At 39.6% G+C, this 15,585-nt stretch overlaps 1 protein-coding gene across 2 annotated transcripts; it reads right to left on the minus strand.

Moving 5' to 3' along the window:
- Positions 1 to 628: 628 nt before the first annotated feature.
- On the minus strand, positions 629 to 12,914 carry prpf40a (PRP40 pre-mRNA processing factor 40 homolog A). 2 transcript variants are annotated; one of them, XM_035175024.2, is made up of 27 exons: positions 12,812 to 12,884; positions 11,435 to 11,515; positions 11,138 to 11,278; positions 9,997 to 10,080; positions 9,347 to 9,365; positions 9,226 to 9,245; positions 9,040 to 9,081; positions 8,491 to 8,601; positions 8,119 to 8,239; positions 7,840 to 7,864; positions 7,457 to 7,675; positions 7,152 to 7,257; positions 5,907 to 5,971; positions 5,644 to 5,808; positions 4,685 to 4,793; positions 4,353 to 4,503; positions 4,110 to 4,243; positions 3,847 to 3,961; positions 3,439 to 3,530; positions 3,181 to 3,297; positions 2,547 to 2,684; positions 2,299 to 2,394; positions 2,124 to 2,210; positions 1,900 to 1,990; positions 1,752 to 1,813; positions 1,503 to 1,658; positions 629 to 1,018 (listed from the first exon to the last, which is right to left on the minus strand). In XM_035175024.2, the coding sequence occupies exons 1-27, from the start codon at positions 12,812 to 12,814 to the stop codon at positions 929 to 931; spliced, it is 2,640 nt and encodes an 879-aa protein (XP_035030915.1). In that variant the 5' UTR covers positions 12,815 to 12,884; the 3' UTR covers positions 629 to 928. The 2 variants fall into 2 exon arrangements, with proteins under 2 accessions (XP_035030915.1, XP_035030916.1); XM_035175025.2 differs by lacking the exon at positions 11,435 to 11,515 and having other exon boundaries at positions 12,812 to 12,914.
- Between the last annotated feature and the right edge of the window lie 2,671 nt (positions 12,915 to 15,585).

Here is a 15,585-nt window from a genome sequence, read left to right on the forward strand (position 1 = left end):
CAGGTTTTCATGTTTAAGTTTTCGTAAGTGTAGGAATGTGCCAATATCCGACGTTATTAACTGTCTACTGAATATATTTTTATGCCTCCACACCAGAGACAGCCAGGTGCCAGTACGTTAGCCCGTCCCATTCTTCTGCTCACTCCAACCTGTCGAGGCAGACATCCGCCCACAGAGTCTGGTTCAGCTGGAAGTTTCTTCCTGTTAAAGGGAGGTTTTTCTCTCCTCAGTTACCAGCTCGTTGTAGGAACTGTCTCTGGAATATTTTACGGTCTCTACATTACCATGTAAAGTTCCTTGAGATAATGAATGTTGTGATTTGGTGGCATATACAAACAACATTGTATTGAATATCTGATGTCAGCCTTTAGAGTTTCTTCAAATATTGACCAGTTGTCACTTGAAGCAGAGATGAACAGATAAGAAAGAAAACCTTTGACCGGTCTGAACTCCTTTAGTATCCACAAAAAATATTTTCTCTTGTTTAATTCCAGTAAATCAATTTGAACAACTAAAACCTTTTTGGATCATTCCTCAAGAAAACAGCTGCAGTTAGATTTGATCAAATCTATAATATTATTGAACACGTTTGTTTTCTTGCTACATTTCCTGGTGAGAGACACAGTCAGACCTTAAGATATGACTTTAATTGAATATAAAAATGAGGCAATGGAGAACATGTACAACTACAGTCAACTAAAAGATGCTCAGAGATAACAAGCCACAAAAGGACGACCTGACATTAACAATCGATCAGCTATTCCTGATATCAAATTATTTATCATTAAGTGTGTTCACAGGTTCAGTGAAGCCTATTCCCATTAAATAATCATTGGAGGGTGTTATCTCTCAGTCAGTTGAGCCTGAAGGGGAATGCATGTTGGCAGAAGTGAACTAATGCAACAAAAAGGCAGCAGAAGTGTGATCATCAAGGTGCATCCAGCTGTTCTAGTAAAGTTCTTCTTCTTTTCTCCAGCTCTCCTTCACTCAGCTCACTGCCTGACGTGTCCCAGCCGCCCTGAATGTGACACAGCAAGACACAAAGATTTAGGGATGAAATAAACTTTGAAAGATTGAAGTTAACTGTTACAGAAAATGTCCTAAACGAGAGTCAGTTGCCTGCAAAAGTGATTAAGCAACTTTTTGTCTGGTAACCAAAAACCCCCACACACAAAATACTAAAATTACATCATATTTAGAAAGGCCACACGTGGGAGTACTAAGACAAACTGGTTCCCATACTAGTGGCTGGTTGTGGGACAAAATTTGACTCCAATTAAAAATAGCATTTTAGCCATAATTGTAACAAAAAATAAAGATAGGTAATGTAAGATAAAACTATACAAATAATAAAATTATTCTTCCTTTGTCCCTGAGGTCAGTATGACCTGTTTTTTTTTTTTTTCATGTAACAACATTTAAGAGGTTAACATTGGTGGAATTTAAACTATTTATATGTATGTGCATGTGTATATATATATATATTAATAAAGGAAATATACCTCCTCTTTGGCAGCTTTCCTTTTAGGAGACTTCTGTTTAGAGTCGGAGTGAGATTTCCCTCGGGACTTGTCATTCTCTTTATCTTTCTCTAGATCTTTTTCGCGCTTCCCATCGCGCTCTCGTCCTTTCTTCTCGTTTTCAGATTCCGGTGATCCCTGTTTGACACAATTACAGTCAGCGTACAAACACTCATATTTTATATATATATATATATATATATGTGTTTCGGGGTGTTTCTGTATACTCACAGATTTGTGGCGCCTCTTCTTGCCCTTCTTCTTGTGCTTCTTGGATTTTTTGTAGCTTCTCTCTGGTTTTTATGCAGAAAATGTCAACAACACTGAACTACTTCTATATGATGATAAATAGATTTACTAGGCTGTGAAAACCACTCACCAGATTCTCCACTGGAGGAGCGTTCAGAGGGGGATTTGGACTGTGACCTCTTTTTCTTTTTGTGATATTCTTCATCCTCAGACTCCGAACCCTGTCAAAACATTACAGTCGGGTAATTTAGAGATGGCCAGGCCGTGATATAAGGGGGGGGAGGGGGGTGTTATTGATCAATAAACCGTTTGCTCACGGCTCATTGTCTCGTTTCAGAGGTGAGGATTACTGACCGATCGGGAGCGGGAGCGTTTCCTGTGGTGCTTCTTGGATTTCTTCGAGTGCTTCTTCGTCTTGGAGTGATGATGTTGGCATTCGTGCTGTTAAAATGATAAATATAATGTTCAACGACATGATCGTCTCGAGTGATAAATTCAGCCTCTCTCCCCATTGTCATGACCATCTTACCTCCAAGACGTGCATGAAATCTTTGAATATCCGTTTCCTCTCCGACTCCAGAGTCACGTCCTCAAAAGCAGATTCTTTTAAGAATCTCTCTCTTACCTGAAATATTAAAAAGTATGATACGACACTGAGTATAATAAAACCTGAAAAGACAACCTCCTACTATTTATAAAGAGAGCAAGAGAGAGATGTGAATAGAAAACAGTTGGTGCTGAGTAACTGTAACAGTATTATTCACACGAGAGACGTACCGCCTCCCATGAAGCCTCTGGCTCCAGCGGTGGGGTGGCCTGTTTCAGCATGTTCTTGAAGGCTGCTTCTTTCCTTTTCATTTTCCGGGCCTCCTCCTTTTCTCGCTCCCTCTCTCTGGCTTCAGCCTTCTCCAGTAACTACACAGAACAAACTGGGTTAATAACAGGAAGAATGCAATCCCATAACGCAGCGTTTTCTACAATGTAACATGATAAACCTTGCTCACAAGTCATATGGAGCAAAAGTAGTTAAATTCTTACACCTTAAACTCAGTAACTGGAATTATCCTGTTACTACTTCAGTCACTACATCTGTACACATTTGATTATGTGTTAGAACAGAGGTAGTGGTGGTTTCTTTTTACTGCATAGAAATGTATTCATTAGTTTCCTGCTGCCCTAAGTTGGGAGGATAGAAACATTTTAGCACCTCTAAATATTATTGTACAGTGTGCATCAAAACATTTAGTAATAATATATAAATATTTCATTGATGGCAAATATAAAATGTATGGCAGAGGCGGCTCATTAAATTGCAATAGACTGAACAGATTTACCGAAAAGTGGCCACAGATTATACGAAGGACATCTAATAAAGCTCGGGAGGAAAATATGTAAAGGAAAGCAGTCTTACGCTGTTAAAGGCCAGCTTTATGTTTCCTGCATCCAGGGTGGTGGCTCTCTTATCTGAGCTGATGACTGATCCAAAGTCATCAAAGCTGGTGTTCACTTCAACCAGGAAGCTTTTGTCCTTGAGAGAAATGAAACAAAAAACTTGTAGAAGCTGATGTATATGTATGATGTATGATTTATATCTACCACATAACAAAGCTCTCAGAGGAGACTGTGATATATGCAGATCTGAAGTGTGCATAAGGTTTAAGATTCTCACCTTAAGAATATCCTTGATGATTCTTTTTTCGTCGTGGTAACGAGCCTTTAAGTCTTCCACATAAAATTTAAACAGATCCAGGGGAGTGGAACCTGAAAAGTGGACGGCATTAAGTTGTTATTATTTTATACAGTAAAGTAAAAGGGTCAAAAATGGTCACACAAGAATGGAAAAAACATTGAAGCCAATCCAATTAAAGTTAAAAGACATAAAAAGGAAATGTTAGGTGAATGTGGTTAACAATAAAGTTAATTAACAGTGCACTGCTGTGTTTCATACAGTATTTACACCCTGAGCTGTGTATGCCTCATTTTTATGTTGATGACATGCTGTTGTCGGCATGTCACATACACGTGTGTCACAGCGTTCAGCTCGTGAAGCCACGTGCGCTGTGAACTGCTGTCTTACCCGGCTGGCCCAGCATGTTGGCAAAGCGGATGTCAGAGCTCAGGGTCGGGTACATCTCCATCCAGGCAGACATGGAGTGAAGCTGGCCATGGTCATGGAGCTCATCCAAGAATTTCTGAGGGAAAACAGCAAAATAGTGAATAAATAAATAGATTTGGACGTTTTTTGACCTGGATTTAGATGATTATTAAAACATTTTTAGGCCAGTTATTTTCTTGACACAGTAACCTCCAATATGATTGTAAATATCTGTCCCCTCTCACCTGGAATGACTCTCTGTTCTTTCGTTGGCGTCTCCTCTCCCTGAGAAGAGTCTTCTGTTTCTCTTCCTCCTCCTCCTTCTCCAGCGCCCGGATGTGCTCCTCGAAACAGATGAGGGCATCCTCCTTGTCCATATCTGTCAGTAGATAACAACACTATCACCAGTTGCATAGAACTAAGGGAATGTATAACTACGGCAACCCAAGAGTACAAAGTAGTTAGACTGAGAATATCTGTGTTCATACTCTGCAGCTCCTCGTCTTCAGCAAACGTGGGGTTATCTAGCAGGTACTGCTGGGCCTCGGACCAGGTGGTGCGGTAGGTCACATTAGCCATGTTGTCCAGGATGTTCTTCAGAGCTTCCCAGTTCCTCTTTCTCAGCTGCTTGGCTTGTTCCTGGAAACAGGAAACAAAGGAGGAAACCAGTGAGATAATTGTGCTAATATTTCCCAAACTCCTGGCAGATGAAGACAGGAAGATAAATGATTCTACATCATTATGCTAAGTTAACATATCTGACATGCTGATTAAAAATCTAAATCTAAAGACTTGGCTGAGCTCGAGTACAAACTCTTACCTTCTCTTTCTTTGCGAGGTAGAACAACACATCCTCATAGATCTCCAGTCTGTCTCTCTCTGGAACGCAGCTCCACACCTCCTGCTCACAAAACATCTGTTCCGCTTTCCTACATCACAAGTACACACAAACACATATTTAGGATAATTTCACACAACAGCCCACATGAGGGCAGTATTTCACAGCCCAAATTTATCTTTAACAAATTCATTAATGCAAGCCATTAGATTGTGTATAGTAAGTTTCAAAGCTCATGAAGTCTTAATAATATCTTACAAAGTAAAGGTTTTAGGAAGTTATGCACCATGATGTGCACTTTTCATAAATGCTTCTCAAAACTCATTGCTGTGAAGAGTCAGAGGATGTGGTTGAACGCAGTGTAAATGAGGTTTTAAATTTAAGGAACCAGACACAGAGTCTCGCTGTCACTCTCCGACTGCCTGTTGTGTGCCAACCCAGATCGCAGCCCCAGTCATCGCCACAACCCCACAACCAGCTGAACTCTGAAACTGGCTCGTTGTCAAGGTCACCAGTCAATCTGTCTCTCTCCTCCGTCATCGTGACTCTCACCCAATGCAAACAGGGTGAACTGGATGTTACATGCAAGATCAAGCATCGGAACTGGAACATGTTCAATGTTACAGGCCTGATGTTTCTCCTTCCTCCATGTTTAATGCAATATTTTATACATATACAATTTGAACTAGCAAATGTAGCCCTCACTCACTAAATTATAACATAGCGACACAGTGATGGTGATTCAAAGAGCATGTGATGAGCTTAACAGGTCACAGGAGTTGAAGTGAAAGCCAACGGTGCTGTAACGACACAATGTCATGCATAAGCCATCGTTGGCCTTTCAGTCATCTCATCTGCATAATCATATTGACAATTCAGGGGAACCATAAATCAATGGGGGGAAAGCAAAACATTTACTGTGGCTTCACTGCAGCACCTACTTGTATCTGGTGGTAGATGTCATCTTGTCGTGGTTTTCCAAGAACCTCTGAAAGGTTTCTTTGGACTCCTTGTATTTAATTCTGGCCTCCTCCTTCTCTTCCTTCTCTGTCTGGACTTTGTAAGCATTAAACGCCTGCTTCTTCTCGCTCAGTTTGGGCAGTGCGCTTTGTTGATAAGGGAAAGAGAGAAACACGAGGTGAGAGGTCGGCTGGTTACTCGCACAGTAATTAGGATGAACTGATCATGGTAGAGTAGCCTGTACCTGTAGCGAGGATCATTGATAATCATTTTCATGGCCTGTTCCCAGGAGGAGTTTGAGGACACACCCTGAAATAGAGAGCAAGTCATGATAGCCTGAAAGCTCAAATCAAATTGTTACATTTTAAATGGGAAATTTCAAACAATAGATCAAAACACGTGGACGGTTTTATCATCCTTTGTTGCTGAAAGCACACGAGACAGGAGGAGGAACAATGAGTCGTGCTGCGTTGTCTCCGAGAACTTAACACATTTTCTTAGTTACTAATAGATGCCCGTTAAGAGATGTGAAGTGGCAATAATTCAGAGAAGTGCCCCATCTGCCATTTGCCTCTCCCAGGGAGTGACTGCTTCATCCATTATGAACCGATTCCTCCACGTGCCTGCATCTTGTCGGCTGTCACAGTTATTCTAACTCACTGAGGCATGCCACTTTCTCTCACTGTCTTAATCCCAGCCAGCCCCATGATCCAATAAAGCTAATCATCAAGACAGAGCCATTAAGATCTTGCAGGAAATGGCGAGCAATCTCAGAGGAGAGCTTTGTGAACAAAATTAAAAAGAGCCTAAATATAGCAGCTTTCAAGGTGGGTGGTGCTGGGCCACCTTGCGACCAAACACACACAACACATCAGAAGCAGCGACAATCGGGCTAAGACCTCCCGGAGGCTCATGAGGAAGGACAGGGATTAGATCCGGATCAGAATGCAAAGCATGTATTGTAAACACATCAGGCATTAGGACGAGGTGGAGAAAAAAAAAAAAAAAATCGTACAAACATTTATTTATAAAGGTTACACAACTCAATCATCAAAACACTTGTTGGTGTTAAGTTGATGAGTGAGCTGTAGTATGACTTTGATGCAAAGCCCAAATTTTTAAATCATAGAAATGGTCAGATAATCAAGATTGTTTATTATTTACAGATCGTTTAGAGGAACGTTTACTCTAAAGAGGGAAAGAAAAGCGTTGGTTCTCCACCATCTTCAGTCTAATAGCTGCAACAACACATGCAGACATGTAGTCAGACTGCATTACTCTTGGTGTGGGTCACAGCTTAGAGCATGTTAATGGATACTAATGCATGTCCAGACCAGCATGTTTGATACAAGCAGATGGAAGTTTTTGTATTTTGACCAGTTAAATGTCAAGTTACATTCAGTACTTCCATACAGGGACAACTCAGCCTCTCACAATGGGCGGCCTCCAGTTCATTGACAGGTTAAACCCACTTGTCCCTCGGTCTCACCTTCTCCTTCAGCAGCTCTTTGAAGGCCTGCTTGGCCTCTTCTTTTGTGTTCCATTTGTAAGTTTTCTTCTGAAGTTCTGGCCGTTCTTCCTTTGGAACTTCAACACTGAGTTTAAAACAAAATGGAAATGTGAATCACGTGGTTGAAAATACAACACAAGGATTTATCACCTTCATTAAATATCCTCATCCTTGTGTATTTAGTTGAGAGGGTGGTGTGAAGAAAAATCCAGTGTCACTGTGACCCTGTATGTGTGTAGGACTGGAGACGTTACCTGTCTCGGTATCAGACGCCTTTTGTTTACCTGGCTGCGGCCTCTGTGGCAGCTGCGCTCTCTGACAAGGCAACAGGAGCGTCTGCAGTCTTGACCTCAGCTGTGAGATGCACAGCCGCCTGGGAGAGGTTTTCTTCTGGGACCGCTGTAGCAGTTTCCACTTCCATTACAGTCGCCATAGCAGCTGTATTATCTGCCAGCACTGCAGGAGCTGCTGTGGTGATGCTGGGGACCATCGCCTCTGCCGTTCTGGAATCAGATAATGATGGTTTTTAGAATATGAGGATAATATAACTGACTGAGTGGGCTACCATTTGAAAAAAATATGTTTAGGTTTCGAAAACTTCCAATTGCATTGTATTTGTCATTCATAATATATCACGAGGCAGTGAAGGCAAACAAGTAGCTCTTACCCGTTCTCCTCTGCTTTGATCATAGCTGGAAGAGAAACAAGAAAATAGCAGTTATGCTTCTTGTATTCATTTCAAAGCTTACTGCAGATAGGAGAGCCGCACAGAGATAAAGGAACTGAACCAGCCTCCACGTGCTCCTGTATTTGGACTATCAGTGATGCCCCTCTAATGCATGGTGCCATTCGCTGAAAATGCCAGAGGGCTGCCGTTTATCATACTGTTAAAACGCAGTAGGGAACATCAAAACAGGTCTGACATCATCAGACAGCAGCTCTTTACCTTCCAGATCCTCCAGGTCTTTGGGTTTGGTCCATCTGGACTCCTTCGTCTGAGAGTTGTAATAATAAGGCTTCCCTGTGTCCGACTTGTACTCCTTCCAAGGGCATTTAGACAGCATTTGCTAAAGGCGGAAATAACAAAAGGTAAAGTCTGTCAGTTGGGCTAAAATGTACTGAGATAGCTTGTGCAATTTAGGATGCACGTGAAAATAACATATCTATTTTATTAAGTATATGCAATTCATCTAATTGCATTTGTTATGAGAGACACTTCAGGCCGGGCATTTTAAACTTCAGAAAAATAAACTTTTATCTGAATCTTTCTGAGGAAGTAGACTTTAAATCTGTTATGAAAGAGATAAAAGGTTTTTACTTCTGCAGGAGATTTGAGATCATCCGGTTTCTCCCACGTGGACTGCTTGGTCTCTGTGTTGTAGAAGTAGGTCTTGCCATCAAGAGATTTGTGTTCGGTCCACAGAGACTTCTGAGAAAGTAAAAAACAACAGAATCAGCTGTTTCAGTCATAAAAAAAGAAACCAAGCAAAATCCCTTTGCTTTAGGCATCATTCAAGACTATTTCAAACTTTATCTCAAATACAATTAATGAACGATTATCTTATACCACCCCCTCACTCCCCCGAGTCCTGTACGTGTCCTAATAATTTCTGTATAGTGAGCTCAGGTCAGTGCGGGAGTGAGGAGGGGGATTATAACATACAACAAGGTACCTGGGCCGCCACTGCAAAATTAACATAGCGGAAACCCAGAAGTTTGTGAATGCACGCACTTGGGAAAGCATTAACTGAATGAACCAACATGAACAAAATTATATTGGTTATAAATGTCGGTTTGGTTAATTGCCCTACTTTGATTATATTTAAACTCTTTCACATCAATTTTTATATTTTCTGTAAGCACAAACCTTCTTTGGCTGATCTTCCGGTGGAGATCCATTTGTGGTACTCTGCAGAGACGAAGTAACAAATTAAATTTTGACAGATTGCAGGGATTTAGAAGACAAAAGGCATAATACTGGAGCAAATGATGAGAGCTCAAAATTGTTAATATGAAATTACTGCTTGTAAACAAAGAAATATATCAGACTTACAGCTGTTCCGGGTGCAGCAGCTGGGAGGATAAAAACACAAATGCAGTCAGAGCCTGTGCTTTAATGAACACAACATTTGGAAGAATATGATTTCCATAATACATCTAATTAAATATCTTACCTGTGGAGTCAACACCCGGCTATGGAAAAGACAAATTATTTAGTATAATATTTTCACAGGAAACACTAACAAATCTAGAAGTTTACATCAGCATCTCTCTACAAATGATTGATGAGTTCATCCGGGAATACAAACTCATAATTCACGGTAGCTGACAAAGTTTTCCTCATTAATACAAAACTCCACACTCTAATGATGCAAAAATATATTCATGATAAGCTCGTATTGATTAAGTGCTTGTCTTATGATCGCTAAAGCTGTCAGACCAAACTGCTCACTTGAATAAATAGTTTGATACTCGGTAAAAAAGAAAAATGAGCAGAGCAACAGAAGTGAAGGGCTCACATGCTCATTACGTTTTAGTTATTCACAGCTGAACCAAAACCAACACAAAAAAAGTGACGGACAAACAGCACGTTGGTGTTTTTTTTCCTTTTGGTTAAACACAGTATTTAATTTAGTTTTTTAGCTGTTTCATTTCGATCTGTGGTTAAGAATATACAGATTAATTAATGGAGCGAAATCAGGTCACATCTAATAGAGGTGTTACTTGGCTGTGCAAATCCTTCATTTAGCCGTTCACAGATTCACAGTGTATTTTTAAGAAGTGTGAAGCAGAGCACTGATGAGAAGGTGGTTAGGAGATTTACCGGTCCCGTTGGCTGCACAGCCGCAGCTGGCATGCGAGGGGGCATCATCATCCCTGGCATCATGGGTGGCATCATGCCTGGCATCTAATAAAGGAAGCATCATGAAATATTTATCGGTCATTTCCATACCACCTAGTGCAGGTTCAGGTATCAGACACAGTGTGAGACGAGGGAGTTGGTGTCTATGCGGAAGGACGCATGCGATGATGTGGGACCGAAACAGTGTCTGCTGAGCTTATTTACGGTGTGATAACACAGCTTACGACCTGTGCAGCGGCAACGACAAACTCCTAACTAGAATCCCCACACCAGCTTCAAGACTTGTACTGCTGACACTTTAATTAAACCCCCCCATTACAGGATCACATATGCTTAATAAATGTGACGTATTTGCTTTAATTAATGCATTTTTAAGATTGTGTGAATATTTCAGCAGTATTCAGACAACCAATGGCAATGGTTTAAAACAATACACAAGCAAGATAAGATCTTAACTGTGAATGAAATTCCAGAAAACTCAATAAGTATCTTAAATCTTGTCGGCTGCGGATTTTTCTTGAATTAGCTCGTCTTCATTTTCCCCTTCAGAACAAAGCCTCTCTGCCTGATGCTCAGCATTCTTATCTGATTTGGTTTATTTCCATTTCAAAGAACTAATCAGAGCAGTGTTTGAATGATATGTGTCATGAGTTCAGCACAAGGATTGCTGTTTGTTTGGATGGGATAAGAAGCACCGATTTTATCATTTAAACTTTAAAAACTTTTATTTATAGCCTGTTGCAAATGTGTGGTGTCTGGAATCAAAACATGTTTGCTCGCTGAAAATAAATTCTGCAAGTATAATATGAAAATAAATAAAATATAAAATAATTACAACAATATAAAGGGAAACACAGCTGCCTTGGTTCCTTAGCAATGAAGGAACTATCTGTATATAGAATTTATGCAACTTGGGTTTTATATTCATAGCTGCAGACATTGGCTCCACCAGTTGATGACGTTGTACTCAAAGTAATTGCTAAAATCTCACGGCAATAATACAGAAAACCAATGACTAGAGCAAGTCAAATAAAGTTCAGCAAGTTGTCCAGCAAAAGTGAAAAAAACTAAACAAAATCTTTTAGCTTTGAACAAGGCTAACCTGTCCCATCGGAGGTGCCCCCATTGGTGGCATTATACCCGGTGGAATTATTCCAGGAGGCATTGGAGTCATGCTGGGAGGTCGCTGTCCCATAGGCATTCCCATTGGAGGGAAATGAGGCGGTATTCCAGGTGGTCCCATCTGGCCAAAACATCAGGTTAAAGAGAGAAAACAGGCATTAGATCAAATGAAACATTGATGAAAACATTTAATATTTAACAAGTTCATATCAGCCCTGACAACTGGAAACAAGAGGAGGAAAGCTAATAGTCACAAACATCTCTGTCACTGACTTACAAATGGGGGAGGTATCCCTGAGGGCGGTACACCTGGGTAAGGTGGCGCTTGACTCGGGCCATTATTAGCCTCCGATGAAGACTGTCATGAATGAGAAACACCAGAGTCAGTGAACTCACAGCAGCCAGTGGTGAAAATATCCAACACAGTTTAACGGCTTCTCCAATATCGCCAAATATGTTGTTGACTGAGATTTTCTCAATATAATATAAGTCAACAGGCTGAACTAAAGGTCTGTGATTTAAGTACATAAAACCTAAATATCTTCTATGGATTAGGACAATAAGAGAACACTTAATGTGTTGAATGTTTAAAATTAAAATGAATCAAATGAGTGCAGGAAATTCCATTTATATATATATACATATTTAAGTATTATTGCACATTTGTATAGGGTTTATAAAATAAATATAGATTTAAGATATATCTCTCGTAATGAAATACAATTTAACTGCACCACAAACTGCAGTCTACAAAATAAAACATCATACAATTGAATCAGTACGTCTCAAAAACCAAACATTACAGTAAACTTACTGCAGGGGTGTTATTAACATGCACTGGTTTCATACTGGTGCACCAGGACTTTAAAGAAGTATGTCTGGCTTTCTTTACTCATTCATGTACAAACAAGTCTCTTAGAAATACACAGTTATTATTAAAGATAATATCGGTGATGACTTGGCCTAACAAGGTTTTACTTTATATGGTTTTATTATAATAAATGGCGCAAATACATGCACTTTACCATACAACCACCGGCTCAGTATAACGTTACTTTTAGCCACAATGCTAACTGTGTCTGACAGACAGGTCGTCTTTGTCCGTTAGGCTGACGTTGATTCTCCTTGATAACAAACACACATGATTTCTTACTTCACATCGCAGTGACGCTCCCTCACCAGGAAACCTGTATCGCATGTAGTCTTTCTGAATGACTGAAGACTCTGTCTAGATGCTGGTGGAGAATGGAGGTGCAACAGCTAACGTGAGGGCTAAGCTAGTTAACTGTGCAGCTAGCTTAACAAACCCATAACCGACCCAAAGTTTTAGTTTGCGAACACTCCGACGTGGAATAACTTGTGTTGTTTGCAATCTGAACCAACGGTATGTAGTAGTTTGTACTTTTACTGTACGGTAACCCTGAATTCCAGGACATAGTCTGCACCATGACGCTATATGTTTGCCGCTATCTTAGCTCAATGCTAACTCGGTGTGCTAACCCGTGGTGCCCTGGGATGCACAACGTTGTTTTAGCAACGTGGAGGCAAAGATACGGACATCGGCCGAACGGAGGATGTTCACAAATCAACTCTCGTCTGCTTCTGGGGTTAACTTCATTGTGAATAAAGAGTTAGTCTGCATGGCAGCACTCACCATGTTGACGAGAGGGTAACAGCCTCCGAGAAACCCGGACACTTCTCAACAACGAGCGACCTGATTGGTTCAACTCCGCCGTGACGTAGCGGGGTCAAAGGGGAACATCCTGCAGCGTTGTTCCGCGACGGTAGTGCAGAGAAAATGTTTTTTTTTAAACAGACACAGAGATGCTATGAGATTTTACATCTTCTTGAGATCCAGAAGAATAAATCATGAAACAATATACTTACAAGTAATTCCTCCTCTCTCTCTATATGGGATGAGCGAAGACCAAGAGCTGCTAGAAAACCAGTAAGTCGACCTTGAGTAAAGTTTTACTTCTCAAATGCAACTACCTGCATAACCTGGATTAAAAGAATCAATGATTATAATTAATTGATAAAGTACTAATGTATTTTTTACTTATTAGTATAAAGTGAAATGCTTCGAGTAAAATTTGTGAAAATAGCGTTGTATCATAATATCTGGGGTTAAATGAATGAAAGTATTGGTATGAATGTAATAGGCGATATATTCCAAGTGCTGTTATTGTGACAGATGGAAAACCCACACGCATAGACACTCAGGTGAAGATCCAATCAAGCCACACAAAAACAAAATTACCACAACAGCTTATAATGACACAATATTTAACCAAATCTTTCTCTCTCCACTAGGATTGAGCAAACTGTATCCACAGAGGAAGACACATGAGCTGCGGAAAAGCCAGTAAGTCGACCTTGAGTGAAGTTATTCTTAAATGCAACGACAAACACAACCTGGGTAAGAAGTAAGAATACTAAATACAAAACGAATTTGCTCAAATAGAATTAGATGCTAACATAGTTATAGTTAGGCTATATACTACAATAATATGTTTATATAGCAAAATTACAGGAAAAATGTGACATTACAGGTACATTCAACTGATTTATAAAATGTCATTTTTAATTTACAATTAAACAGAAAAAACAATAGCAAAGACATACCAGTAAATAAAGATACAACCCAGCTACACAAAAACAATTAAAGACAACAGCACACACATAATAGTTTTGTAACATATCTTAATTAAGCGGTCAATGACAATAATAAATAAAAATTGCAGTTAACAACAAAGACATTAGACTGACAAGCAAATGTAAATATTATGAATAAATAATGAAATGTATGAGTAAGAAAACAAAGCAACAGGGATGGATTTACGTCTATTGTCAGATTAAATGGGTTGAGTAGATATAGATTGTGTAGGCCTGTAACATTTATACTTATACTTTATAAAAAAGGAGGATACTATGACATAAATAATGGTGAAATGATGTTCTTTAACATGTTACAATGAAGACTTTCCTCCCATTTCTCCTTATTTAAGACATTATAACAGGTACCCTTTTTTATAAGCTGGAGTAGCTGGTGCTCAGACGCAGCAAAATTACCTTGGTGTATTGGGGATAATTTGGAGAACTGGCTGTGATTTTCCAATTATTGGCTTCTGTGACAGAGCTCTCTTGGCTGTATGGGGCTGGAATGATTCCCAATGTCGCTGGGAAATTAGAAAAGTGGTCGGTATCCTCACCTTTTACCTCTTTGAGAGCCATTCACACACGGTCTTCACTCTTTTCCCTCTCGCTCCTGCACTCTGGTCGTACATTTTTCACACAAACAAGGTTAAGCTCAGCAATTATGAGGGTTATTCAAAGAGAAAAATTAGTTTAAGGCCCTAATGAACGCATTGATTTTCATTTATTGCTGTTCCGCATTGAGGCCATATACATTCTGAAAGATCATGTTGTGTGTTCAAGATCTGTTTTAAGATGAGCAACTGATATCACGGCTTATCTATATGCTGCTCGCCGTGCTGTTGTTTACTTTGGAGTTGTCCCTGGGATTTCGAGTGCTGCTGGAGTGTGAAGCATGCAACAAAAAAAGATCGGGTGGAAACAGATGAGCCCACACTCGAGGTAGATTGCCATAAACTCTGATGCATTTACTGACAAGTGCAGGAGAATTCCCTATCCATTCTCTTAACAAGCCAAAAAGACAACGAGGCGACAGTGAGGGGCAGTGATGGATCGAGCTTCAACCTAATGATGGGAGTCAGTCAACCACAGCGCATCACTTGTCCTCAGGGAAACAAACAAACAGAAAACCAGCCATGAATCAACACTGCTGCGTAGCTGCTAATGTTTTTCTTTTCTACTCGCCCGAATGATTTAAGATATTTGAAAAAGCCAGTGGATAAAATATTCAGCTGTTTTAGCCTCTCATCTTTTATTTATATCTGATTTCACAAGTTCATTTCTTTTTTACATGGTATTAACATATTGATCTTTGTGCAGACAAATCGTAGGAACTAAATTATTGATGTATTTTAAAACAATCTGTTAGACTCAACTGGCCTTTATTTTTATTGCACGATTCATGAAAATAATGTAACACAAAGCGCTTAATAGAATAAAAGCGCAAAATAAAAGCACTAAAAATTAAGAAGAAGTAAAAACAACAACCCCCAAACCCTTGTTCATTCCTATTTTAGTCTAGTTATCAGTTGATTCTTTTTTATCTTTGTAACTTATCTTACTTGTATTCTTATATATTTAGGCACTCATTATTAGACTTTGATATTTTTTATATTTTTTACACTAGATATTTTGCACTCAATACACTTGATATTTTTATACTTCATATATGATTTTACATTATTATTTTATTTTCTTACTGATACCGTACCGTTCTGTATTGTATCGTATCTTATCGTAACATATTGTATCTAATTTGCACAACGTATACAA

This window comes from Hippoglossus stenolepis, chromosome 13, assembly GCF_022539355.2.
Source record: "Hippoglossus stenolepis isolate QCI-W04-F060 chromosome 13, HSTE1.2, whole genome shotgun sequence".
In the NCBI taxonomy this organism is placed as follows: domain Eukaryota; kingdom Metazoa; phylum Chordata; class Actinopteri; order Pleuronectiformes; family Pleuronectidae; genus Hippoglossus; species Hippoglossus stenolepis.

Excerpts from the sequence above, each read along its gene's own strand:
- prpf40a (XM_035175024.2), bottom strand. Across the intron at positions 9,082-9,225 it reads CTGCTGCACCCGGAACAGCT|AGTACCACAAATGGATCTCC; the intron begins GTAAGTCTGATA and ends TCGTCTCTGCAG. Across the intron at positions 1,019-1,502 it reads GGAAAGCTGCCAAAGAGGAG|GGCGGCTGGGACACGTCAGG; the intron begins GTATATTTCCTT and ends TGTCACATTCAG.